This window comes from Cercospora beticola, chromosome 7, assembly GCF_033473495.1.
Source record: "Cercospora beticola chromosome 7, complete sequence".
Classification (NCBI taxonomy): domain Eukaryota; kingdom Fungi; phylum Ascomycota; class Dothideomycetes; order Mycosphaerellales; family Mycosphaerellaceae; genus Cercospora; species Cercospora beticola.
In genome coordinates this window covers 650,147-673,810 of record NC_088941.1, presented here as the reverse complement: position 1 = coordinate 673,810, position 23,664 = coordinate 650,147, and the positions used below count along the sequence as shown (strand labels likewise).

The following is a 23,664-nucleotide window of genomic DNA, read 5'->3' as shown; positions in this document are numbered from 1 at the left end:
CATCCATCATCCATCATCGCTCATCATCGTCATCATACTACCGAAAGTCTACAGCGGGAAAGAAACGCGCTCCGCCATAGCCCTTAGCTATGATACTTTGCACGTCCACGTTACTTCGATTTGCCCAAAGCTTGAGCAAGATAAATCGTCCAGATACTGGAGGATCGAACTTGATCGCAACCTTGTACTTGCCCCTTCGAATGTGAAAGCGAGCTCGGGTGACATTCGGATCGTTCAGACCGTCATCATAATACTCAGTGCCCCCCGCTGCTTCGTCGTCTGTTGGGGGTTGGTAATATGAAGGACCGAAGCCTGGCTCCGGACCTTGCTGAGATGCGTTGTCGCGCTCATCGAGCTCATCCTGCTGAGGAGATCCTGCCATGTTCGTTCGTGCCATCATGGCATCCAGCCGGCGGAGATTCCACGAGTCGTTGCTACGCTCTTCTCGCGGTATACCAGCCCAGCGAGCTCGATCACGATCCCAATTGTCTGCTTCGTAACGACGCCGCATATGGCGTAAACGATGGAGCCGGAAGTCGAGCACTTCTTGTGATGAGCTCTCCTCCGGACCGGGCTCTTCATCGCTAAGTAAAGTCACAGGCAGGCTGTCCTCAGTCATGGCGAAATAGTCAGCATCTGCTCCGACAGACGGCAAGTCACAGTGTATGTCTGGATCTTGCCGATCGAAGTTGTAGTAATCATCATCATGATCATTATTTGACTCGCCCGCAAGGTCGTGTGCAGCATCAGCACGATCAGCGTAACTGCGTTCTCGGTCGAGCGCAGCACTGACCTCGGGGTCACGAAGGGCATCAGACAGAGTTATGCGTTCAGACGCCGGCGCGACTCTAGGGCGCCGCCGTCGGTAAGGCGGAGTATGCACGCCGTTCAGTCTGGCGTGCTGTGGCGGATCCATGTACTTGCTGAGGTCTTTGCAAGTCATTGCTACATAGACAAGACCTTCACGAACACTGCAGATGGTCAGTAGGGTTTCAACAGCGAGGCAAGGAGAGGCAGTACGGGGCAGTGAAGCCATGCTCGGGCCCGCAAATGTGCAGCTTCTCCAAGCAGAAGGGCGTGTCGTCAGCATGCTGGAGGATGATACTGCTGCTGGGTCTATCAGAGCAGTAGACACTCTTGTCGTGTCGCAGCAAATTGTCAGAACCGAGATAGGTCTGAGGATGACGCGGGTCTCGGTGCTCGCCGCCGTCGCAGCTGACGATGTCGAGCTTCAGCTTGCCAGGCTCTACTTGGCCATAATGCCCATACTTGATGGGTTGTTTGGGAAGAACCGAGGCCTCCGAGTCCAGCCTCCTGCGCTTGGGCCTTCGCCTGCCAGCGCTGTCCTCGTTCCATGTGCTTCTATCATCTGAGCCGGGCGAGCGTTGGCGGCGTCGTTGCATGGGGAAGCGCGGCGATCGTCCGAGAGGAGGAAGAGGCGGCGGTGGGCGTGCTGGCGGAGCTCCAAGATCAGACATGTCACCAGGAGTCATGTCTGCGGTAGCTTGCAACGCGTGATGGAGGCGGTTTCGGCGACTTCGTGGGGTGGAAGACTCCGATGCGGGCGGGTCATCAAAGCGTCCCTTTGTACGTCCACATCAGTGACTCTTTCCCGCGGAATACGCAGTATGGTACAGGAGCAGGGTGCGAGCATACCCGAATCGAGGCAAACGGCCTTGGGTCAGGCATCACGCAACGGCGGGCGCTGTCCGCTCTGGCGGCGCGGTTGGGGTGGGCAGAAGGCAACAATGGCGGGAGCAATACGGCGGCAGCATGTGCGGGCGGAGTCTCGTGATGGGGTGATCATCCGCGTGAACAGACGGTCTCGCTCCCAAGCGCGGAGGTGTCGACGTTCACAAGATGCTGGACTGGCGTGTCAGACTGCCTGCCACAATGACAGAGACGCCCGCTCACGCTTCGTGCCATGCGCCCTGCAGTGACGATGTCGCTCGGCGGCTCGGCACAGACCCTGACTGCACAGCGCGCCGAACCGGAAACTCTAAGTTAGCGGCACGGCCTCCTCGATCTTGGCATGCGCCTTCCACTCCGCGACATCAACATCTGTTCCGCCATCACTTGTCACCGTGTCTTCTACAGCACTTTCCAGCACAGGCATCTCCATCCGCGCATCCAACTAGCTTCATATTGAGAAGTACGCATCTATCGAAGGCCCAGGCAACCCACAAGCACTTCCGGCGCATCCTAGTTCTGGCCGTGCCACGCGATTCACAACTGGAGTCAGGCCGACGTGGAGCACCTGGGGCCACGAGGTAGTCAAGTGAGCGCCAGCATTCGCCATGGCCACGATGGAAGCAACCATGCCCGCAGCAGACACTCCACAAGCTTCAGCCAACGGCGTGAATGGTCACAATTTTGACACCACGACGATGAATGGAGATGCCGAAGGAACTGTCGCGCCGGGTCTGAGCGCCGACGAAATGGCCCTGTACGATCGACAAATTCGACTCTGGGGCGCGAAAGCACAAGAGCAGATCAGAAGAGCCAAAGTTCTTTTGATATCTCTTCGCGCTGTTGGCACAGAGATTGCAAAGAATCTCACTCTCGCGGGCATCCAGGAGCTCACCATCGTTGACAGCGACGAAGTGACAGAAGATGACCTTGGAGCTCAGTTTTTCCTGCGAGAGGAGGACATCGGGAAGCCGGTGAGCATCTCTGCAAATTCAAATCGTCGTTGATACTGATATCTCGCAGCGCGCCGAAGCAGCCATTCCGAGGATACAAGAGCTCAATCCACGTGTGAAGGTGAGATCTGAAGGGAGCTTGCAAGATCTCCTGATGAAGGATCAGACCTACTATGCTCCATTCAGCTGTGTGATTGCCTGTGATCACGACATCATGACCCTCTCAACTATCAACACTGCTGCACGATTCGCGAGCCGGCCCTTCTATGCCGCTGGCATTCACGGCTTCTACGGCTACATTTTCGCGGATCTGGTGGGCCATGAGTTCGTGATCGAGCGCGAGAAGTCGAATGTGCCCACCACTATCAAAGCAGAAACAATGACTCGATCTGTTGTCAGCGTCACGAATCGGAAAGAGAACAACGGGAAGACCACCGAGATCGTCAAGAAGGCTGAAGTCTACTGCCCTCTTATCCTGGCCAACTCGTCGCCACTGCCGATGGAAGTTATGAGCAATCGTAGGAAGCTCAAAGCTGTGTCGCCGCTCTTGCCTTGTCTACGCGCACTGTTCGATTTCCAGCGCGAGCAGTCACAACTGCCAGACCTCAACAGGAAGGAGCACATCATCAGATTCTCCGAGCTTGCCAAACAGAAGACTGCGGAGCTATTGCTGCCTCCTGACACTCTCAACGGCGAGTTTTTGAAGAGCTTCATGCAGAATATAGGCTCCGAGATTACACCCACTGCTGCCTTTGTCGGCGGTCGCCTCAGTGAAGATGTCATCAACGTATTGGGCAACCGTGAACAGCCAATTCAGAACTTCGCTCTGTTCGATGGCGACTCCCTCGATGGCCGGATCTACAGCTTGTACAGCATGCCACCGGAGCTCATGGCCTTTGACCCAATGTTGCAGCCTCTTGATGGCGGAATGGTTGGCATGACAGGTCAGCTTGACGCCACACAGATCAATGGTGGCATGCAGACCAATAGTGGCATGCAAAACAATGGTGGCATGCAGAACGGAGGAGATCTATCGAACGTCATGCCGCCTCCAAATCCCAACAATAACATTGACATACCGGACCCTGGCCAGCCCAACTAGGAGTCATTAGCCCCAGGAGTTCAATATCGCACAAGGCAAGGCGGACCTTTGATGCCGCCGATGATAGTGCAAGACTCTCGAGCAGGAACACTTTCAGGAGGGTCGTCTCAAGCTGTGGACCCTTTCGCTGCGCTATATAGCCGATTAAGGCGCCTTCAAGATTACCGTCCAGATGAGATCCTTGAGTTCAGAAGCGTAGGAGGAAGAGGCGTATATGGTTGGCGAAAGTTCGACTAGCAATCGAACAGGTAATGCGCAATCATGCCTTCTACATGGACTGGCGCGTGATTCTGCAAGTCCATGCCTTTTACATTGGTTGATCTCAATGAGATCCATACAAATCTGTGCATCTTACCGTCCTTTGGAAAAGACTACACAACATCGCGCAATCGATGTACGAGCTTCGAGCAAGAAGCAGGGCAGACCAAAGGCAAGGTGAAGAGAATATGACTTCAAGATTGGCAAGGATAAAAGCCACCTCTACACCTGCGACTGTGCAGCAGGCACTCTGCCCTTCAGCCCCGTCTTAGTCTCCGTATGCTCCGTACTAAGCTTCCGATGCGCAATAAAAACACAAACCAGCAAACCCGTCCCAGAAAGCGCACAGTACATAATCCACATATGCCGAATACTCCAAGCATAAGCCGCTTCCACTACTTCCCTCTGCATCGTATCTTGAATCGTCTTGATAAGTTCCACATTCGCCGCTGCTTTGCTGTCCGAGAACGCGCCTATCAAAGTGCCATCGAGTCCTGCTCGTTCTAGTTCTCCACTTCGTTTGTTCATCCCATCCTGAAACACTACCCCGCCGAGGACAAGAGACATTGCCGTCGCGACATTCCGAATGAAACCGAAAGTTGCTGTAGCGGCTGCAGTATCGTCTTGAGGTGTTGTGCTTTGAACTGCAACAAGTGGAGCTTCGAAAAGACAACCCGATCCGAATCCCACAATGATTTCGAATCCGATGACTGTAGCCAGCGATGTGGATTCTGTCAAACTGCTGTAGAGTCCTGTTCCGATTGTGAGAAGCACAAGTCCCACCCAGATAATTTCTCGATAATGTCCTGTCTTGAGCATGATGAAACCATTGACGATTCCCATGACAGCTTCCGGAATCGCGTATGGTAGGATGAGAACTCCAGAACGAAGAGGATCAGCTTGTTTGACCGATTGAAAATAAAGCGGCATATAATAAGACGCAGCAATGAAAACCGTTCCATGACAAAAACAAACCGCAAATGCCGCGCTCGTGGATCGGTTCTTGAAAATTTCTAACGGCATTAGAGGATATTTTGCGATTTTTTTCTCGGTGAAGAGGAACAGAGCTGCCATTACGACGCCGAAAATTATGAGGCAGATTACGGTGGGGGAGTTCCAGGGGAAAACTACGCCGCCGAAGTCGAGGCCCAGGAGGAGCATGAGGACTACGCCGACGATGGAGATTGTGCCGAGCCAGTCGAAGGCTATGAGGCCCGAGGTGAGTTTTGTGCGGGGGTTGTGCACGTCGAGCCAGATGAGGAGCATGGCGAAACTGCAGAAGCAGATGGGGAGGTTGAGCCAGAAGATCCTGCATCAGATATCAGTGCGTCAGCCTTGGAAGATGCACTCAGGATGAAAGGCTGCACTTACCACCTCCAACTAACATACTGCGCCAAAGCCCCACCCACCAAAGGCCCAATCCCCCCAGCCAAAGCCCAGACAACATTCACCATTCCCAAAAACAACGTCCTTTGCCTCATACTAAAAAGATCCGAAATCGTAATATTCACCAACTGAATCAACCCTCCCGCCGCAGTCCCCTGCAATGCCCTCGCAGAAATTAACATTTCGACATTATGTGCTCTCGCGGCGATAATACTCGCGACGAAGAACCAGGCAACAGAGGATAAGAGCGCGGGTTTCCGGCCCCAGATGTCGCTGATTTTGGCCCAGATGGGACCTGCTGCGGCGTCGGCGAGGAGGTAGGCGGAGCCGATCCAGAAGTAGCCGGAGGCGGATTGGAGGTCGGAGGAGATTGTGGGGATTGCGGTGGCGACGATTGTGTGGTCGAGGGCGGCGATGAAGAGGGCGAGGTAAAGGGCTAATAGGATAAGGGCGAGGCGGAATTTTGTTCGTGGGGGACGGGTTTCTTGGGAGTCGATTATGGTGAGGTGGTCGAGGGTTGGTGGTGTTGTTGTCACATTTGGGGCGATGGATTCTTGTGCATGTCCGTGCTGTTCTTGTGGCGGTTCTGCGGTGATGTTGTGTGTGGCTCCTTTGGAGTCTGCCATCCTTTCACGTCGGAGCCTCACGTATGTGGAAGGGTGTGTTCTTGAAGTAGAGAGGAAGGTATAACAGAGAAGAATACTTGACCGCTTGACGTATATTCGCCCTCACTTTCGCTCCGTGATTACGCGATGCGGTTAGCTGTGATGTGGCTCGCAGCCCCTCGCAGCTCCCCGTCGGCCACAGCTTACATGCCGCCGCTCGAGACGCATGTCCAAAGGGCGTGTACCGCTTGGCAAATGATTGCATACCAGACGACAGGACGATGAAAACCATATTGAGTAGCGCAGCACGTGCTTCGCGACTTGTCGGCAATGTTGTGGAGCATGGAAGTGAATGGGCCAGGATGGAAGCAGGCGAGGCCAGCTTGCCAAGTCTTTTTGGGAAGCTCCCGTCGCCGCTGCCGCCGCTGGCAAAGAACCCTGAAAGAGAGTTGACAGCCGAAGTGAAGATACGTGGGTTTTTGCGGAAAGGATTCGTGCTCTTGCTACTTCTTTCCCATCTTCGACCTTCTTCTCAACTTTCTTCACGTCGCGCGACAACACTCTACCGCAAGCCGCGACTGCCCACGGAACCACCGCCAACATGAATCCGCAAATGTGAGTGCGACAGAGCGCGCAGGCGCCGACAATCTATTGCAGCACAGAATCGCAAAGACTGACATGTAGCAACAGCACCAACCTCGTCATCATCCTCGTGATGATGCAGGCCAGCAAGAAGATCCCCTTCGAAGACCCCAACGTCCTCATGGGCGTGCGCGGTCTCTACATCGTCAGCAACATCATCATCTTCGGCATCTACATGTACGTCAAGATGCAAATCGACAAGAAGAAGGGTAAGTCCAGCTTTCTACTCCCAAACCCCATGACCGTACAAGACCGAATCTGACACTTCGTCCTCGCCACAGACATGACAGTCCTCAAATACGTCGAACCCGCCCCCATGGGCAGCACCGAAGAACCCAAAGCCGTCACAACCACAATCCACGCCTACGACCAACAACAACTCAAAGGCCTCTTCAAATCCCAACTCATGGGTCTCGGCATGATGGCCGTGATGCACTTATACTTCAAATACACCAACCCACTCCTCATCCAATCCATCATCCCACTCAAAGGCGCTTTCGAGGGAAATTTGGTCAAAGTGCACATGTTGGGACACTCGGCGAGCGGGGATTTGAAGAGACCTTGGAAGGCGAATGCTGGCATGATGGGCGCGTTGAATCAGGGTGCGGGCGAGATTAAGACGGATAAGAAGAGTATTGAGGCGGCGGAGAAGGCGGGTCGTGGGGGTGCTAAGGAGGAGTAAGGGATATTCAACTCGATTGAAGGATATGGAGTTGGAAGGGCTGAAACAGGCGATAATTTGCGACTTGGTTGTGTGCGTTTGGTCGGATGAATCTTCGTGGCAGGTACATTCGTGTGTCGCGTGTCTGCGCGAGTGGCCATCGAAGTACTACCGTCTACCAGCGCTGAGCACCTTGGACAGTCGCATCACATAACACGAAATTTGAAAGCGTGAAGGCGACTTTTTCTACCACCATCTCTCAAAATTTCGCTTGCTGTCCGGGCACTGATAAATTCACGCGATCACATCATCACAAAGCGGGTCTAGGCTTTTGGCTGATGCCTCTCCCAAGTTGTGGCAAGTTCCACCAATACAAAGTACGATCAAGACAAGAAGAGCGCACTTGGTCACAACTCATGTCAAACCAGAGACTTTGGATTCAAATTTGATTTTCAATGTCTACGCTCTGCGCTATGGAGCGTTCTCATGTACCGTCGTTGCCAACCCCCGGCTTCAAGCCTACCAATCTATGGAGAAAGAGCTGCAAAGGAATATGTGCGCGTGTCTCATTCGCACCCATACTACCGTATGATCATGTTCTCGTTGCCTGGTCCCGTGCCGATATACTTGACTCGCACGCCCACAAACTTCTCAATGAACTCAACGTATTTGCGAGCATTTTCAGGCAGTTTGTTCCAGTCTTTGATGCCGACGGTGTTGCTCTTCCAGCCTGGGAATGTCTGATACGTGATGTCAACCTTCTCCAGAATGCTGAGGTCGGTGGGGAAGGAGTTGAGCTTGCGGCCATTGTGATGGTATTCTGTGGCCACCTTGAGCTCGTCGAAGTCGTCCAGGATATCGAGTTTGGTCAAGTTGATCGAATCGTATCGGTTCACACTGTGAGAAAATTTGACAACGACGAGATCGAGCCATCCGCAACGTCTCTTGCGACCAGTGGTGACGCCGTACTCTTTTCCAATGTCAACGAGCTTGTCACCAATCTCATTTTGCAACTCTGTGGGGAATGGTCCTGATCCAACACGGGTGGTGTAAGCTTTCACCACTCCAATGATCTCGTCAATCTTGCGAGGGCTCAGTTGCAGACCAGTCATGACGCCGCCGAGACCAGTGTTGGAAGACGTGACATATGGGTATGTGCCGTTGTCCAGATCCAGTAACGCTGCCTGGCTACCCTCCACCAGTATCTTGACATTGCCTTCGACCGCAGAATCGATGAGCGGTATTTGATCGACAACGTACGACTTGAGCTGTTCGCGATACTTGTCGAAGCGAGCAATTTCCTCTTCCGGGTCGTACTGCAGAAGATCGCCATAACGCTTCTTGTAGCCGTTATACAGATGCTTCACCTTAGAGTCGAAGATCTCTTTGGTGAAGACATCAGCCATGCGGACACCGGTGCGGGAGGCCTTGGTGGAGTATGTTGGACCAATGCCCTTTCCTGTTGTGCCAATATTCGCCTTGCCGAGCTCAACCTCTTCCAGACCATCGACCTTGGTGTGCAAGTCGAGATCAACGTGACATCTATCGCTGACGAGGATGCGGTCTTTGGTGTTGATTCCTTCTTTTTCCAATTGCTCGATCTCTTTGAAAAAGTTTGGCACATGAACCACACATCCAGTTCCGACCAGATTGACACAGCCGTCTGTGAGAACGCCAGAAGCTATCAGACTGTCAGCATCGAGTCGCGCAAGTGTGCAGAGTAGACCTACGCAAGATGTGCACATCAAACTTCTTCCCATTCTTCACAATGGTGTGTCCCGCATTATGACCACCTTGAGCCCTGCAGCACAGCTGCACGCCGTTTTGTGCAATGACATCGACAATCTTGCCCTTGCCTTCGTCACCCCACTGCGCGCCGAGGATGATGGTTGCCATGTTGATGACCGGAGTGGTTCCGTCCTGGAGTTATCGCGTGAGTCGCCATTTTTTAGGAGTAGGAAAGATTGAGAGTGACTCGCGAATTAAAAACACCGCTGCGTTCGGTCGGCGTCGGCAAGCCCCGCATGACGCACCCAATGGTTCTGCTGAGTCATGAGAACGTCTGTTCCTGTCTTCTCCGAGTTGGAGGGGAACGTGAAGCCTGTTTTGAGCGGTGAGAGAGAGGCAATAAAACATTCAGTTGAGTGGTCTCACTATTCACTATACCTGTTAGTAGAAGTGGTAAGTCATCGCAAGAGTGAACAGCTCTTGGCGCCAGTTCCTCAGGCCAGCACGAGCAATAAAACAGGCGAGGTTGCACAGAGTGGGCTGTGCTTTCCACGACGACGCGTCCTGCTGTGGCGAATGCGCTGAACAAGTTGCAAGTGGCAGCCTGACCGATGAGCGCACCCGACGACGACAAACACTTGCCGGCAAACCACCGCATTATGCTACATCCCACCTCGGAGCATCGCACCACGCGGGACCCCTATCGCTAACATGGCCAAGATCCGCTGTCCATTCTGCAACTCCATCGATGGCGACGAGTACTTCATCCAGCTTCATATCGAAGAGTACCACACAGAAGACTCGCCGTTTGCTGTGCAGGATGGAGGGCAACATTCTTCCGCAAACACCGCACGCGACAGCGGATCCATGCCAGGCGACACATGGACGAAGTGCACACGCCGCGGATGTGGAGAGTATGTGCTCTTGTCTGCTATAGACGAGCATCTGGACTTCCATGCAGCAGCGGAATTGTCCGACAAGGAGAGTCGCGAAGAGCTTGCACCGCCGCTCCCACCTCGTCGAAGTGTCAGTCCAGTACCCAGTCCGACTCGGCCACAGAAGACGGCGGATCGTTCAACCTCGGAAATGCCGTCCTCTCCCAGATCTGAGAAGCGCCGCTCGAAAGAGAAAGAGGACAGGCACTCCAGTAGCAGCACTCGCTCTGATAGACTGAGAGAAGCACGGAGGTCGACGAGCAACACTCTCTTGAGCTACTTCTCCGGATCCTCCTCGTTACTCACTCGCTCCAATTTGCGTGCGATACAAGTGCCGCGAAATCCTGGCAGGCTCGGGAAGCGAGAGCTTGGTCCTTATGCTTTCGAGAAGACTATGCCCTCGAACGTCCGGAAAGCGCTCATCTATGGTCCTGAGCCTCAGACTGTGCAACGAATTGGCAGCAATGGCGCTCTGTATCGGCATCGCGTGGTCCCGAACGAGACAGAAGGTCTTCCACGTGCCATCGCAGACCTTTGTGCGCTTGACAAAGATACTGTTGCAACCTACCTCTGTCACCCGAGTACGCGGCACATCCACAAGATCGAGTGCGAGGGCAACTTCTGCGGCTTCTGGAGCTCCCAGGTACTCCTGACATACGTGCAACACATGGATCGTGAAGGACCGCAAGGGATGCCGCATGTGATTGAAATGCAAGAAGTCATCGAACGCGCGTGGGAGAACGGCATTTGTACTTACGGCAAGGTCCAGACTGGTGGTGTGCTGAACACTCGAAAGTGGATCGGTACCACTGAAGCTTTGGCCTTCTTCACCCAAATTGGCGTCAAGGTCGATGCTCTGACTTTCTCTAACGGAGGGAATGATGACGGCAAAACTGCAGCGGCCGACCTCCTTGACTACGTCGAGGCCTTCTATATGAGCGGGATCGATGGTGCTCGAGTGCATGGCACATCGTACGTCACGCAGCTTCCTCCCATCTATCTCCAACGATTCGGTCACTCCATGACGATCGTAGGATTGGAGCGGCAGCGCAATGGCTCTCGCAACCTGTTGGTCTTTGATTCTTCTTTCAAGACTTCGAAACCAATGCGCCAGCTCGCCGAAGGTCGACGCGCACATTCGACTGTCTCGGACTTGTTGAAGCCCTACAGGAGATCAGACCAGTCACTAGAGAGGTGGAACGAGTTCGAGCTCTTGATGTGAGTTGTACATTCTTTTGCCTCTGTTGCTTACACTAATCCCGCTCTAGTCCTCAGTCGCAGTCAGTTCGTCTGTCATGAACCGACGTGGCAGGATGGGATCCATTCAGCAACATCCTTTCGCCTGTAGGATCGACTATGCATCGATAACGTCTGACGAACAACCTTACTATTGCAGTTCGCTTCAAGAAAATAGGCTACGAAAGATGACGCAGTCGTTGTCCCATACTTCGGTCGCCAGAACTTAATGGCATGCTAAACACAACTGCAAAGGCAGGATACTGAAGCTGATAGGACAGATTCGATCGTTTAGCCCTTCACATGAACTCCTTCACAGCCACGGAACAGCACGATCATGCACGCGAACAATCCAGAAGAGCGATCGAATGCGCAGCATGCATCAACGGACCGATTGGCATCCTGGTCGCGCTCTTTTATGCACTGCAATCCATGCTATAACCCGACATTGCGCCCGTCTTTCTACATCAGGTCAGTCATGCCAAGGACGCCCAGTTGTGTGAGCTTTACCTCCGAGCTTGGCACCGATGATAACCCAGCTCAGTCGCTCTGAGAAAGGTTCGAGAAGACTTCGTGAGCTGCCACTGACAATCCAGCAACAGGTGTTCATGCAGAGTAACGGAATGGCATCTTATTGCAGTATTGCGCATATTTAGCAAGAAAACGTGAGGAAACATAAGCATCTGCACATGAAGCCATCAGATCAAGAGATGAGAGATTATGCTTGGCAGTGCTCACCCAAGACTTTCATCAAGACGAAAAGGTTAGGTTTCACCGGTGGTCACCATATCATTAGATGCCGAAGCGCCAGCGTAGCTCAAAGTATGAAAGTACGGCCACCAATGCACATCCGGCAACCAGACAGCCCTACAGCTGGGGCAAGCGTGGAGCTGTGCGGAGCGTTGACCAGGTTGGTAGGCGTGATTCTGGGGATCGACCATGAGGTTGGCATGGATTCGCCTTGCACCGGGGCACTGCCCATCGTGCAATGGACTGTTGCGTGGTCTCGTGTAGTGCTCACACAAGTGGTAGGTTCCGTCTTCTGTTGAGCGATATAAATCTGCGACGTCTCTTCTGTCTCGTTCCCGGGGTTTTTCTTCTTCTTCTGATCAGCTTTTTGCGAGCTGTTGTCCTTTTTGTTGCCTCTATTGAGAGTTAACAACAAGATGGGTCTTGCGATCAAGAAGCCGGCCGATGTGCCTGGCAAGACATGGCCCGCTATTGTCATCGGCCTGTTCGTGGCCTTTGGTGGTGTCCTCTTTGGATATGATGTACGTGCCATCCCGTTTCACAAGAGCACAAATAACCGCGAATGAAGACTGACTACGATATAGACCGGCACAATCTCCGGCATCCTCGCCATGCCCTACTTCATCGAATCCTTCCGAACCGGCAACAACGAACGCATCACCGCCAGCGAAGACTCCCTCATCGTCTCCATCCTCTCTGCTGGAACTTTCTTCGGAGCCTTGACTGCCGCCCCCGTCTCCGATCGTCTCGGTCGTCGCTGGGGATTGATTTTCTCTTGCGGGATCGTTTTCAATCTCGGAGTCATTTTGCAAACCGCGGCTACTGCGCAGCCTTTGCTCATTGCTGGACGTTTTTTTGCCGGGTATGGAGTGGGTTTGCTTTCTGCTATGGTTCCGCTTTATCAGTCTGAGACTGCGCCGAAGTGGATTCGAGGGACGATTGTGGGGGCTTATCAGTGGGCTATTACTATTGTGGGTGTGATGCTGGGGATTGACTGGAGATGTGGTTGGCTAACGCCTTGAACAGGGTCTCTTCCTTGCCGCCATCGTCAACTACGCCACCAAGAACCGCGACGATTCTGGAAGTTATCGTATCCCCATCGCGGTCCAATTCGCCTGGTCAATTATCGTCTGTGTTGGCATGTTCATTCTGCCAGAGACGCCTCGATTCTTGATCAAACAGGATAAATCTGAAGCTGCTGCTGCGGCTCTCGCGAAGATTCGTCGTTTGCCTGCGGATCACCCGGCTGTTATTGAAGAGTTATCTGAGATTCAGGCGAACCATAATTATGAGTTGAGCTTGGGTAAGAGTTCGTATTTGGATATTGTGAAGGGTTCTATTGGAAAGCGACTTGCGACTGGTTGTGCTTTGCAGGCTTTGCAGCAGCTTACTGGTGTTAACTTCATTGTGAGTTCAATTTCATCAGATTCTGTGTGTGAGTTTTGCTGATTACCTTTGACAGTTCTACTACGGAACGCAATATTTCGAAAACGCCGGTTTCGAGGCTGGTGGCTTTACGATTCAAGTCATCACTAACGTCGTCAACGTCGTTTCTACTCTGCCTGGTCTCTATCTCGTCGAGAAAATGGGTCGAAGAGGTCTTCTGCTCATGGGAGCTATTGGCATGTGTATCTGCCAATTCATCGTCGCAATTACTGGAACGGCCGCCCCAGAAGACAACTTGTCTGCTCAGCGCGCGGCTGTAGCGTTCGTTTGCATTTACATCTTCTTCTTCGCTTCCTCCTGGGGTCCGGTCGCTTGGGTCGTTACTGGAGAGCTTTTCCCATTGAAGGTTCGAGCAAAGTGTTTGTCGCTTACGACGGCTAGTAAGTACTCCTTTCGGCCTGAAGGCTTCGAGCGTGAGTGATGACATTTGCTTACCTATTACAACTAGGCAACTGGCTCCTCAATTGGGCGATCGCCTACTCAACCCCCTACCTCGTCAACGACGGCCCCGGAAACGCAAACCTCCAATCCAAAGTCTTCTTCATCTGGGGTTCTTTCTGTTTCGTCTGCATCTCTTTCGTTTGGTTTTGTATTTACGAAACTAAGGGTTTGTCGCTTGAGGAAGTTGATGAACTTTATGCACGGGTGTCGAAGGCTTGGGAGAGTACGAAGTTTGTGCCGGAGATCAAGTTTAGTGAGGTGCAGAAGGATGGGAGGAATTTGAGTATCGCGGAGGCGGCGGCTGAGGTTGAGAGGAGTAAGAGTGAGACGAGGGTTGTGGAGGAGAAGGGGTTGGCGTAAGGAGATGCCGTAGAAATAAGGCTGGGTGAAAGCTGGAAGTTATTACAACTTGAGGGGTGCTTGCATATGATAGCACGCAGTGTAAAGACAACAGTGGAGGCTAATCGGTGATTCACGCCTTGATCTCGAAACAAAATCTCAGCATTCTTTTTGGCAAACGTGATCAACTTCGTTGTGAGATATTTCCACTCCAGTGCAGAATCGAACTTCTAGTTACTGATTACAACCTATCAAAGTGCCTCACACGAAGAACCAACTCAGTCGTTCCGGATGTTGTATCGTCCTCATCATTCGGGCCGGATAGTATGGCTTCAGTTTCAATCGCCTTCTGCTTCCACAGCCTGTTTCCTCGCTAACGTACATTCATTCCCCATAACGCCTTCGCTCAATCAAGCACAAAACAATCAACCAAAAACCTCCATAAGGAAGTCATATCTTATCTTCAACCCCATATCACGCGCCTTGGCCGTAAGTTCATGACATCGATCAGACAGAATCTCACCAACGACAGGTGCTCCGCAGTACTATCAACACATTAGCAACAAAAATCTCACACATTGAAAACCAAACTTTGAAAAGGAAGAACTCACAAAAACCCCAACTTTCTTGTCTCTCACTCCATCATCCACCAAATCCTGAAAATGCTTTTCCAAAATCTTATCGAAATCCGGTCGTCCAAAATGACTCCGCTGTTTCAAACCCGTCAAAGCAGAATACGGCGCTGCTTCAGTTCGGTAGCCATCGAGGATGTAGCGGAAAATGTGAACGGAAATGTCTTTGCGTTTGGCCGTGATGTGCGTGTTGATGTTGAGGTCGAGTTTGTTTTGTTGGGCGAGGGGGCCAGCTCCGATTATGGCGCGGTTGAGGAGGTCGGAGAACCAGAGGAGATTGTTCTTTTCGCGGACGGTCCAGTGGAAGTCGACGCGGCGGTCGGGGTTTATGCAGCGAGGGGGAGGGCCGGTGGGGTTGGGGTTTATAGAGGAGGGTTCTTCGGTGGTGAGGGGTGCGTCGTCATCGCTGCGCTCTTTGACTGGAGTCGATGCTGGGGAGGAGCGGCGGGATCGTGAAGCGTGGCGGGAGCTGGTGCGTGAGCGGACCACGCCTCGTGATAGGGAACGGGACATTGAGGTGGAGCTGCGTCGTGATTCCCAGGGATCGCGGCGTTCTTTGAAGCTTTCTTCGAGATCTGTCAAGATGGCAGAGAACGGTGTGATGCCAATTCCACCTCCAACAATGATGGAATAGTCGTAATCGTAGAAGCGCTGTGCAGGAGCACCGAATGGCCCATCGAGCCCGACCTTGATTCTCGACTGCTTGAGACCGAGATCGCGAAGTCCCTCTGTCCAGTCACCTTCGACTTTGATGTGCACTTGCATCTCATCGCCACGGCATGCTGAGATCGTAAACGGATGCCATTGGAACAAGGCGAGCTGTGGCACCTGCAACAAGATGTACTGTCCGGCATTATACGACGACCAGTCCGATCCGTCTTTCGTTTTGATCGAGATGCAAACCGCATCTTCGTCCAAAACCTTTATTCTTGCTGGCATGCTCAAGAAGCCACGAATGAATCGTCGCAGTCGCTCGAAGATAACCAGAAGCGCGGGAAATGCCAGAAAATAGCCCAGCATAGGAGCTTGCAATAATGCAGCTGTGCCGTGAGCTGCGAGTAGCCCAAACATGGGAAACATGAGCAAATGGCCCAGCTGAAAAACTTCGTAGTTCCAGTTCCGAATCATTGGCAGACTCATCAAGCTGATAGTCCAGAAGAGGCCAAGACTAACGATGCCGGACCACCCAGGCAAAGTGCGCACAAAGTCAACATAGCGTTTTGGCGTTGCTTCAGGACCCAGAATCGCTGCGAGATTGTCCTGTTGCGCCGGTCGCGATCCATACAGGAACGTACCAGTAAGATGACCAATGGCATGCAGCGTTGCAAAGAACAGGCCAGCAATACTCATGATGATGTGGAACTTCTGACTCAAATCCCAATTGATAACTTTGGAGATCCAGAAGCTGCGACGCAGGAAAGTCGACAAATGTCTGCTCATACTCAGCAGCATGAAGACGAATGTAGGGTAGAGCACACCAGCATTCGCTTTGGCCATGATAACGCCCCAGCCGAGTGCCTGTCGTGCGGGTTGGTTCTGAATGTATATGACCATTTGCCATACACCGAACGCGATCATGCAGGCGACCACGAATGCCACGAAGAGGATATTGGGACCATGAACAGCCCAGTACGCACGCAGACGTCGTCGGAATGGCAGCTTCTTCTCTTCCTGCTTGGCCTCTTTATCGGTCTCTTGTGAATCGCTCTGTTTCTGACTCGGCACTTCCCACGTCTTGACATGTCGGATGAACTCGTCTTTGCTCAGCTTTGCGCCACAGTCTGGCATAAGGTGACAGAGGAACGCGTGCAGTCCATCTCCATCGTGTCCGACGCGCTTTTCTGCGTCTCTTCGGGCTGGGTGTAGAATGTGATGTTTCTGTAGCTTCGGTGCTAACTCTTCATGCACTTCGTGCAGCTTCCTCTCCAACTCGGCAAAATTGACGTGACCATCATTGTTGACGTCCAAAGCCTTGAAGAATTCCTCGATTTCCTGGTCTGTCAGTGGGCGATAGTCCTTTGAGATGACGGGTGCTAGCTCTTCCATCGCAAGGAGCGTTCAAATGGAAGTCGATAAGGCCCTACCGTTCAGCCGTGCGTGGCATGCAGTCACCACTTATATACGTATCACCAAAGTCAGTTGCTCCTCGGAGCGAGCAGAGACGCCATTGGGAGCCAAGCATTGTTGCTTCTTGGTGCTGCACGTAAAGCAAGAGATGTGATTCGACCCCAGCAGCGCTGCCACGTGCGAGTGAGATGTCGAGGGCGGATAAGGTTCACAAACAAGTAGTGACGAGAATCAGGCTTGGGATATGACGCTCGCCAAGCCAAAGTGGATGAAGTCTAGGCACAGAATTGCCTGACAACTGCCTCAGCCTTGCGTGTTCACTTTCTTGACGGTCTTGGGTGTGGTGCATGTTAAGAAGTCTGTGCTATCGTAACGCGTACTTCCTAGTCGCGGCATGGGCTGATATCCGTATCCAATGCCCAACAAGCCCTGACGAAGCACATGAATAGAGCGCATGGACCTGATATTGGCCAGTAAGTTGTACTTTGAATCTAGCCTGGAGTATCTACATGTCGTGCAGGCGTCGTTATAATCGTGTCTCATCATTCATCAAATTTCATGCTCATTCAAATGCAATTCAGATGTCGGGTCGAGCGAGGGATGCAAATGCAGGTCACGTATGCTCCGCGCGACAGTCGCTGATTCATTCCTTGTCGTCGTGTCCATCATGGTCTTTCGTAGGCTCTCAGCGAAGGTGTCGGTCACAGCGCCAGTTATTTCCACTTCACGTACTCCGTGTAGCTCGCCAAATGGCTCAAGCATCTCTTCCAGATCCTCATTGACTCTAATGCCGCCTTCACGCTTGCGTACAACCTCGCTCTTGATCTGATCGAGAACGGCGTTGCCGTTGGAGACACGAATGTGCACCTTGGCCAGTCGACGGTCCCGTTCCGAGCGAATATCGGACCAGCCATCATCGTCTTCGTCTGCTACTTCGGGCGTGGCAAGCGGAGATGGTCGCAGCACGTTCACAAGACGCTGGACCTGCTTTCGCAGGCCATGCGTCAAGCCTTTCCCGCTGACATTGAATTTGATCATGCCGGTGTAGCTATCAACATGATCCACATTGACCACGACGCGCTTGACCAAAGCCATGTATTTCGTAGGGAGAAGTTCAAGGAAATCGTACTTTCTCTGTGGCGCCATTCCGGACAGCAGCAGCCAGTTGAAGCGGAACGAGATGCCCAGGTACGTCACAAAGAGGAGGAATGTGCTATTGCCATACAGCAGCTCTGCACACTCACCATGCATCTGCCGACATACGGACAGCAGGCGGATATTACCCCTCTGCCACACAATATGCGCCGCTCTTGAATATCCTGGCTCGCTTTGCGGTACGATCATGCCACGAGCGGTGCGCTTCTTGACGGCGGAGAAGTTGCGGGCATGTTGCGCCAACGGGTTGGGCTTCGTATGCTCGATCGTGCGCGGGAGAAGATAGCTGTATATCTCTTGCCGGATCTCTAGGGGCAAGCGCAGGAAGGGGAACCTGCTCGTCTTGAGCGGACTGCGCGAGCGCTGCTCGAGTTCGTCGAAGCTCTCATGGCGGAAGAGCAGGGGCGAGCGGGTGTGGATGGTTTTGGCGACGGTGGTGGGCGCAAAGTGCGGCGAGATGTAGTAGTCTCTGCAATTGTAATGGCCTTGATCCATGCCCGATCAGTATGATCGCAGGCGGTGGAGCGAACAGGCGAACACGCGAGAGTTGGGTGGATGGCGAGAGTTCCGGGGAGCTTCCCTCGTGGCACCGCGCTAGCGACAGCCTCCTTGTTATTGATACATGACCTCCATCTCGCATCTCGCTCGCTCTGCTTCCTCTTCTTCTACACACTGCACAATGGACAACATCACCACGAGCGCCCATCATGGGCCGGCGTCGCCATCCGAGTGTGTCATCCATGGATCTCAGTCCGACCTTGATAGCCCCATCGCGATTGGGGTGTTTGTCTCCTAATTTATATCTACACTACTGGACGTACTCTTTCGAGACCGTCTGGTAGCCGATCGCCGTCAAACACGATCAACAGATCCATACATAACACAAGAAGAAGCCTGCATATCGGACACTGGAGCTAGTCCACGCCAAAACCGATTGCTTATTGTCGACAACCGCAACCATGCACTTCGATCACCTCCCAAGCGAGCTGTTGACGCAGATCTTTCTGTCTCTCCCGAGCATCTCATCTGCCATCGCACTATCCTCCACCAACAGTCGCTTCTACGACAACTACCACTCATCGAAGAAGCTCGACATCCTACGAGCTGCCGTCGAATCCGAGTTCGGACCTATTCAAGACGTGGTCCAGGTTCTGACTCAGAACAACTCGCAACCTGCACACACCCAGCGCGATGTCCCCGTCTCGGACGCGTTCCTTCGTCAGATCGTCAAGGCAGGACGAATCGCACAGCGCTATGAAGAGATCTACACATTCAAGAAGTGGAAAACAGACTATGCCAATCGTCGGCTGTTGAGCGATTCAGAACGCTACAAATTGAGACGTGCCATCTACCGCCTGTGGCTGTATGACAAAGCCTTTCACAATGCCGCCCACGTACGTACGTGCCGCACCTTGCCGGGCACGGTGTTCAATCGAGCTGCGCTCTTGCACAATTGGTCAAACGCCGAGCTTGCAGAAATGATGGATGTCCACAACATTCTCAAGGACATGATCGCCAACAACATCTGTCCCTCCAACGGCAAAATCAGACAAAAGTTCTCCAAGCGCTTTCCCGACAGCAACCAGCAACTACTCTTCAACATCCACCTAAACTACCCTCCAGCGCCATCGTCATTCGTGCCAGACGGATGGTACTACAACTCCTCAATAGCCTCCTCTCGCTACCAATCGCGACTTTCTCCATCACGATTCCACGAACCTGGTGCAGAGGGTTGGGGAGATGACATCTCGCACTATTATGTCGTGGAAGACATGATGAAAATGGATCCCGAGCAGATTCTGTATCTGCGGGACAATTGCCCTCTCAAGGCACAGGTTGAGATGCATGTCAGAGGTCTGGGAGATTGGTTCGTCAATAACGGAGAGACCTTTTCCGAGACAGTTGCACATGTGATGGCACAAAGAGGCGAAAATGTGGAGGAATGGAAGGTGCGCATTGAAAACGAAGATGCTGGCATTGCTGTTTCTGAAGAATAGGAAGCGTGTAACATTATCACTATTCCGCGCATCCTATCGAGTGCTACGCTGTGACCTCCCTTATCTGCACTATCAATGTTTCTTGTACGTCACACCTTTCGGGGATGAAGAGCATGACGAAATTCTGTCGATGTTCCCACTCAGTGCCCGTTCGTGCCTCATCCTTGATGCCAAGGCCGCGCATGAAGTAGGAGCTTCAGTCGAGCTTACACATCAACACGAACAACAACCTCGTGCAAGTCCTGCATCCAATTACCTTCATCCCAGCCTTGCGAACCTGGTCCTCAATCATGGATCCCAACACAGTAGATCCCGCCAAGCTATTCAGCGTCGCCGGCATGGTCATTGTAATCACCGGCGGAGGAGTACGCTTTCCTTGACCACGATCCTATCGCAGCCATAAACAGCATACTAAAACCGAGAATCACAGACCGGAATCGGCCGCATGATGACCAAAGCCTTCGCCAAGAACGGAGCAGCAAAAGTGTACATCGTCGGCCGACGCAAAGAAAAGCTCGAAGAAGCTGCACGCGAAGCCGGAGTCAACGGAAACGTGATTCCCATCGTCGGCGACGTAGGATCAAAAGAAAGTCTCTCGAAAGTTGCCGAGCAAGTCAAGAACGAAATAGGTTTTGTGAATCTTTTGGTTTGCAATAGTGGGGTGTATTCTCCTCCAGTTGCGAAGCCAGGAGATGTAAGCGTGGAAGAGTTTGCGAGATTAGGTCTTGAGCAGGGGATGGAGCAATGGAATGGTATGTCCCAAACACCACCTATCGAAATGACCACTTCATAAGTGATTCCAAGCTACAATCTCAAATACTGACCAACTGTATAGACTGCTTCGCAATCAACACAACAGCCGTAGCCTTCACCTCCTTCACCTTCCTCCCCCTCCTCTCCGCCGGAAACCAAAGATCCAACTGCCCTGGCCGCAAATCTCAAATCCTAGTCACAAGCAGCATAGCAGGCTACCTGCGCAACCCCAACGCCATAGGAGCTTACCCACTCTCCAAAGCCGCCACAACACATCTCGTCAAAGGTCTCTCCGGTGCTTTTGTACCTTATTCAATTCGAGTAAACGCTTTAGCACCTGGACTTTTCCCTTCGGATCTTGCAGCGGGGATTATTGCTGGAGCGGGAGATTCCAAGGGACAGGATCCTTCGGTTGAGGGAGCTTATGATAGGAAATTTATTCCGGCGGAGAGATTGGGTAGTTCGGCGGATATGGCGGGGACGGTGTTGTATCTTGCTTCGGCTGCGGGAGCGTATGTTAATGGGAATGTGTTAATTGTGGATGGGGGGAGGATTTCGCAGATTCCGGGGACGTATTGATGATGTCTGTTGGGCTGGATGGTGAGGATGGTGTGTAGGGCGCTTTTCCAATACAGGTGAAGGGTATATTTTGCCTGGCTTAGAGATATATAATAGATGGCCCATGGGACGTGGAATGAGAGTTGCAGTGAGTTACGACGCATGAGATGGATAATGCCATTTACGTTCTTCTCAGCGATTTGAGTCGTTGAATCGTTTTCGAGAATATGTTTGCTGTGTACTTGCTATTGAACACATCTGGCAGGGCATCTTTCTGTGGAACCATGAATACCCGAGCGCTCTGGTCCTGTGATACCCAAGATGCCTCTCGACGATTCTGCTCGCAACACTTGCACAGCCAGGATCACATTCTGGCACTTTTGTCTTTCAGCAGCACAAAAAATATGTGATCAAAGCACTTATTCTCGCTGTCAATCACAGTTTTGCCTGCTCAACACGAAACCCTTCCCAATCTTTAATCGCTTCACGGCATGCATCATGCCACATTGGAACACCTCCAAGATAAAGCAGATACTCTCGCTTTTTGCCTGGTACGTTGGCGCCCATGTACCTACCAACAAGTCAGTCTCAGATCCAGCAAGGGAACGAGGTTCGTGGAAACGGGAAGGAAATACTAACCAAGAATTCGTATGAATAGCAAGTGTCCCTTCAGCAAGCTGTAGCACTTGGTCTCGCCATGCTTCGGCTTTCTCGCGCTTCGCATCGATCGTCGAGAGATTTTCTGTTCGCATTCGCTCGAGAACGTCTCGTACCCATTCGCATTCGAGCTCGAGGAAAGGTGGGCCGTTAGTTAGAGATGTTGGGGCTGAAGGTAGGTTCGTTAGTTTAGAATCTTTCAACAGAGGTGAGCTATGGTTTACCTTGTGGTCCATAAAGCATAAACATATTGGGGAAGCCTTCGACTGTGAGACCGAGGAAAGTTGTGACACCGTCGCGCCTGCGATGCGAAATCTGTCAGTAGATGCGGGGAATGTGATAGGGGAAACTAAGGCACTCACCATTTCTCGTGCAGGTACTCTCCATTCGCACCTTTGATATTCATAGTCATAAGTCCACCCGTTACAGCATCGTAGCCTGTGCATATCGCCACAATATCGAAATCTTCAGACTTCCCATCCGCAGTCTCGATTCCAGTCTTGGTAAATCGTTGAATAGGCGAATTCGTAATATCAACATTATCCCGATCACTCATCTCGTAATAGTCCTGCTCCAGACTCGGGCGTTTCGTCAGAATATAATACGGGGGTTCCAGTGGAGCCAAGAGATCACGCTTTTGAGGATTCTTGATTCGAGGTCGTGTCTTCTCTGCCCAGAAATCGTATGCTGCTCGGTTCGCTGCTTCATCTGTCAATGTGTCGGCAAGTCCGCCGATGGACCAGTTAAAGCCTCCTCGCTCCCACATTTCCTCGAATAATTCGCGGCGCTCGGATTCGCTGATGTCGAATGTTTTGATTCCGGTGTTTGTCGTGGGAAGACCAGCGGGGGTTGTGCGGCAAGCTGAGAGGACGTGCTGGAAAATGGGTTTGTAGGCGTAGAGTTCTTCCCGCGAGATTTGGCGTTGACGCATGGGTAGTGCTATGTTGGGTGTGCGGATGAAATGCGTAACCTTGGATGATACTTTGGCTGATTCTTGGACTATTTGGACGCCAGTTGAGCCGGCTCCGATGATAGCGATGCGTTTGTTGCGCAGATCAACGCCGTCTGGCCAGAGGGAAGAGTGGTGGATTGTTCCTTGATAGCTGTCGAAGCCTTCCCAAGGTGGGATGTGTCGCTTGAACGAAGTGCCAGTTCCGCAAATGAGATATTTTGCCACATAGCTGTCTCCATTCTGTGCAACCACTTCCCATCGAGGCCCGTTCTCATTTTGAACATACGTTGCGCTGACGATTCTCACGCCGAGCTGGACATCCTTATGAAGATCCCAGACTTTGGCAACATGTTCAAAATATGCCGAGATCTCGACTTGGCCAGGGTAACGCTCTGTCCAGTTCCATGTCGACCAGACAGCCGGGTCGGAGTAACCATAATATGGCATTTCCACATCGACGCGTGCTCCGGGGTACTTGTTCCATGCCCACACGCCTCCGATGCTAGACGCAGCATCGACAATTTTGGTCGAGAAACCTGCATCACGCAGAAGCTTGAGTTGGTAACATCCTCCGAATCCGGCCCCGATGATGAGGCAGTCGAGCTCAGTAGGAGGCGACATGGTGACAAAGCTGAATTTGCTACAGGTCGTTGAGTAATGTGTTCAAGCCAATAGCAGAGCGATATTCAACCTATAATAGTACACTTCACCTGCTGCTATAC

At 52.3% G+C, this 23,664-nt stretch overlaps 12 protein-coding genes across 12 annotated transcripts; 6 read left to right on the top strand and 6 right to left on the bottom strand.

Annotated features, from left to right (window-relative positions):
* Positions 1 to 37: 37 nt before the first annotated feature.
* On the bottom strand, positions 38 to 1,689 carry RHO25_010536 (uncharacterized protein; the record flags this gene model as incomplete). Its single annotated transcript, XM_023602558.2, has 3 exons — positions 38 to 971; positions 1,021 to 1,583; positions 1,657 to 1,689. The coding sequence occupies 3 exons, from the start codon at positions 1,687 to 1,689 to the stop codon at positions 38 to 40; spliced, it is 1,530 nt and encodes a 509-aa protein (XP_023451580.1).
* A 608-nt stretch (positions 1,690 to 2,297) lies between these two features.
* On the top strand, positions 2,298 to 3,744 carry RHO25_010535 (uncharacterized protein; the record flags this gene model as incomplete). Its single annotated transcript, XM_023602559.2, has 2 exons — positions 2,298 to 2,663; positions 2,713 to 3,744. 2 exons carry the CDS (start codon positions 2,298 to 2,300, stop codon positions 3,742 to 3,744), a joined length of 1,398 nt encoding a protein of 465 aa, XP_023451581.1.
* A 480-nt stretch (positions 3,745 to 4,224) lies between these two features.
* On the bottom strand, positions 4,225 to 6,014 carry RHO25_010534 (uncharacterized protein; the record flags this gene model as incomplete). The annotated part of the gene is made up of 2 exons (XM_023602560.2): positions 4,225 to 5,311; positions 5,374 to 6,014. 2 exons carry the CDS (start codon positions 6,012 to 6,014, stop codon positions 4,225 to 4,227), a joined length of 1,728 nt encoding a protein of 575 aa, XP_023451572.1.
* A 580-nt stretch (positions 6,015 to 6,594) lies between these two features.
* Positions 6,595 to 7,317, top strand: RHO25_010533 (uncharacterized protein; the record flags this gene model as incomplete). The annotated part of the gene is made up of 3 exons (XM_023602561.2): positions 6,595 to 6,608; positions 6,684 to 6,844; positions 6,917 to 7,317. The coding sequence occupies 3 exons, from the start codon at positions 6,595 to 6,597 to the stop codon at positions 7,315 to 7,317; spliced, it is 576 nt and encodes a 191-aa protein (XP_023451573.1).
* Positions 7,318 to 7,877: 560 nt separating this feature from the next.
* Positions 7,878 to 9,192, bottom strand: RHO25_010532 (uncharacterized protein; the record flags this gene model as incomplete). The annotated part of the gene is made up of 2 exons (XM_023602562.2): positions 7,878 to 8,977; positions 9,027 to 9,192. 2 exons carry the CDS (start codon positions 9,190 to 9,192, stop codon positions 7,878 to 7,880), a joined length of 1,266 nt encoding a protein of 421 aa, XP_023451296.1.
* Positions 9,193 to 9,735: 543 nt separating this feature from the next.
* Positions 9,736 to 11,258, top strand: RHO25_010531 (uncharacterized protein; the record flags this gene model as incomplete). The annotated part of the gene is made up of 2 exons (XM_023602563.2): positions 9,736 to 11,177; positions 11,228 to 11,258. 2 exons carry the CDS (start codon positions 9,736 to 9,738, stop codon positions 11,256 to 11,258), a joined length of 1,473 nt encoding a protein of 490 aa, XP_023451295.1.
* A 1,103-nt stretch (positions 11,259 to 12,361) lies between these two features.
* RHO25_010530 (uncharacterized protein) lies at positions 12,362 to 14,192 on the top strand (the record flags this gene model as incomplete). The annotated part of the gene is made up of 5 exons (XM_023602564.2): positions 12,362 to 12,466; positions 12,530 to 12,916; positions 12,972 to 13,352; positions 13,408 to 13,771; positions 13,840 to 14,192. 5 exons carry the CDS (start codon positions 12,362 to 12,364, stop codon positions 14,190 to 14,192), a joined length of 1,590 nt encoding a protein of 529 aa, XP_023451298.1.
* Positions 14,193 to 14,596: 404 nt separating this feature from the next.
* RHO25_010529 (uncharacterized protein) lies at positions 14,597 to 16,849 on the bottom strand (the record flags this gene model as incomplete). The annotated part of the gene is made up of 2 exons (XM_023602565.2): positions 14,597 to 14,716; positions 14,783 to 16,849. The coding sequence occupies 2 exons, from the start codon at positions 16,847 to 16,849 to the stop codon at positions 14,597 to 14,599; spliced, it is 2,187 nt and encodes a 728-aa protein (XP_023451297.1).
* A 570-nt stretch (positions 16,850 to 17,419) lies between these two features.
* RHO25_010528 (uncharacterized protein) lies at positions 17,420 to 18,520 on the bottom strand (the record flags this gene model as incomplete). The annotated part of the gene is made up of 1 exon (XM_023602566.2): positions 17,420 to 18,520. The coding sequence occupies one exon, from the start codon at positions 18,518 to 18,520 to the stop codon at positions 17,420 to 17,422; it is 1,101 nt and encodes a 366-aa protein (XP_023451300.1).
* A 464-nt stretch (positions 18,521 to 18,984) lies between these two features.
* On the top strand, positions 18,985 to 20,022 carry RHO25_010527 (uncharacterized protein; the record flags this gene model as incomplete). Its single annotated transcript, XM_023602567.2, has 1 exon — positions 18,985 to 20,022. One exon carries the CDS (start codon positions 18,985 to 18,987, stop codon positions 20,020 to 20,022), a length of 1,038 nt encoding a protein of 345 aa, XP_023451299.1.
* Positions 20,023 to 20,312: 290 nt separating this feature from the next.
* On the top strand, positions 20,313 to 21,354 carry RHO25_010526 (uncharacterized protein; the record flags this gene model as incomplete). Its single annotated transcript, XM_023602568.2, has 3 exons — positions 20,313 to 20,387; positions 20,453 to 20,774; positions 20,858 to 21,354. 3 exons carry the CDS (start codon positions 20,313 to 20,315, stop codon positions 21,352 to 21,354), a joined length of 894 nt encoding a protein of 297 aa, XP_023451302.1.
* A 414-nt stretch (positions 21,355 to 21,768) lies between these two features.
* On the bottom strand, positions 21,769 to 23,563 carry RHO25_010525 (uncharacterized protein; the record flags this gene model as incomplete). The annotated part of the gene is made up of 4 exons (XM_023602569.1): positions 21,769 to 21,904; positions 21,973 to 22,159; positions 22,215 to 22,291; positions 22,353 to 23,563. The coding sequence occupies 4 exons, from the start codon at positions 23,561 to 23,563 to the stop codon at positions 21,769 to 21,771; spliced, it is 1,611 nt and encodes a 536-aa protein (XP_023451301.1).
* Positions 23,564 to 23,664: the final 101 nt, after the last annotated feature.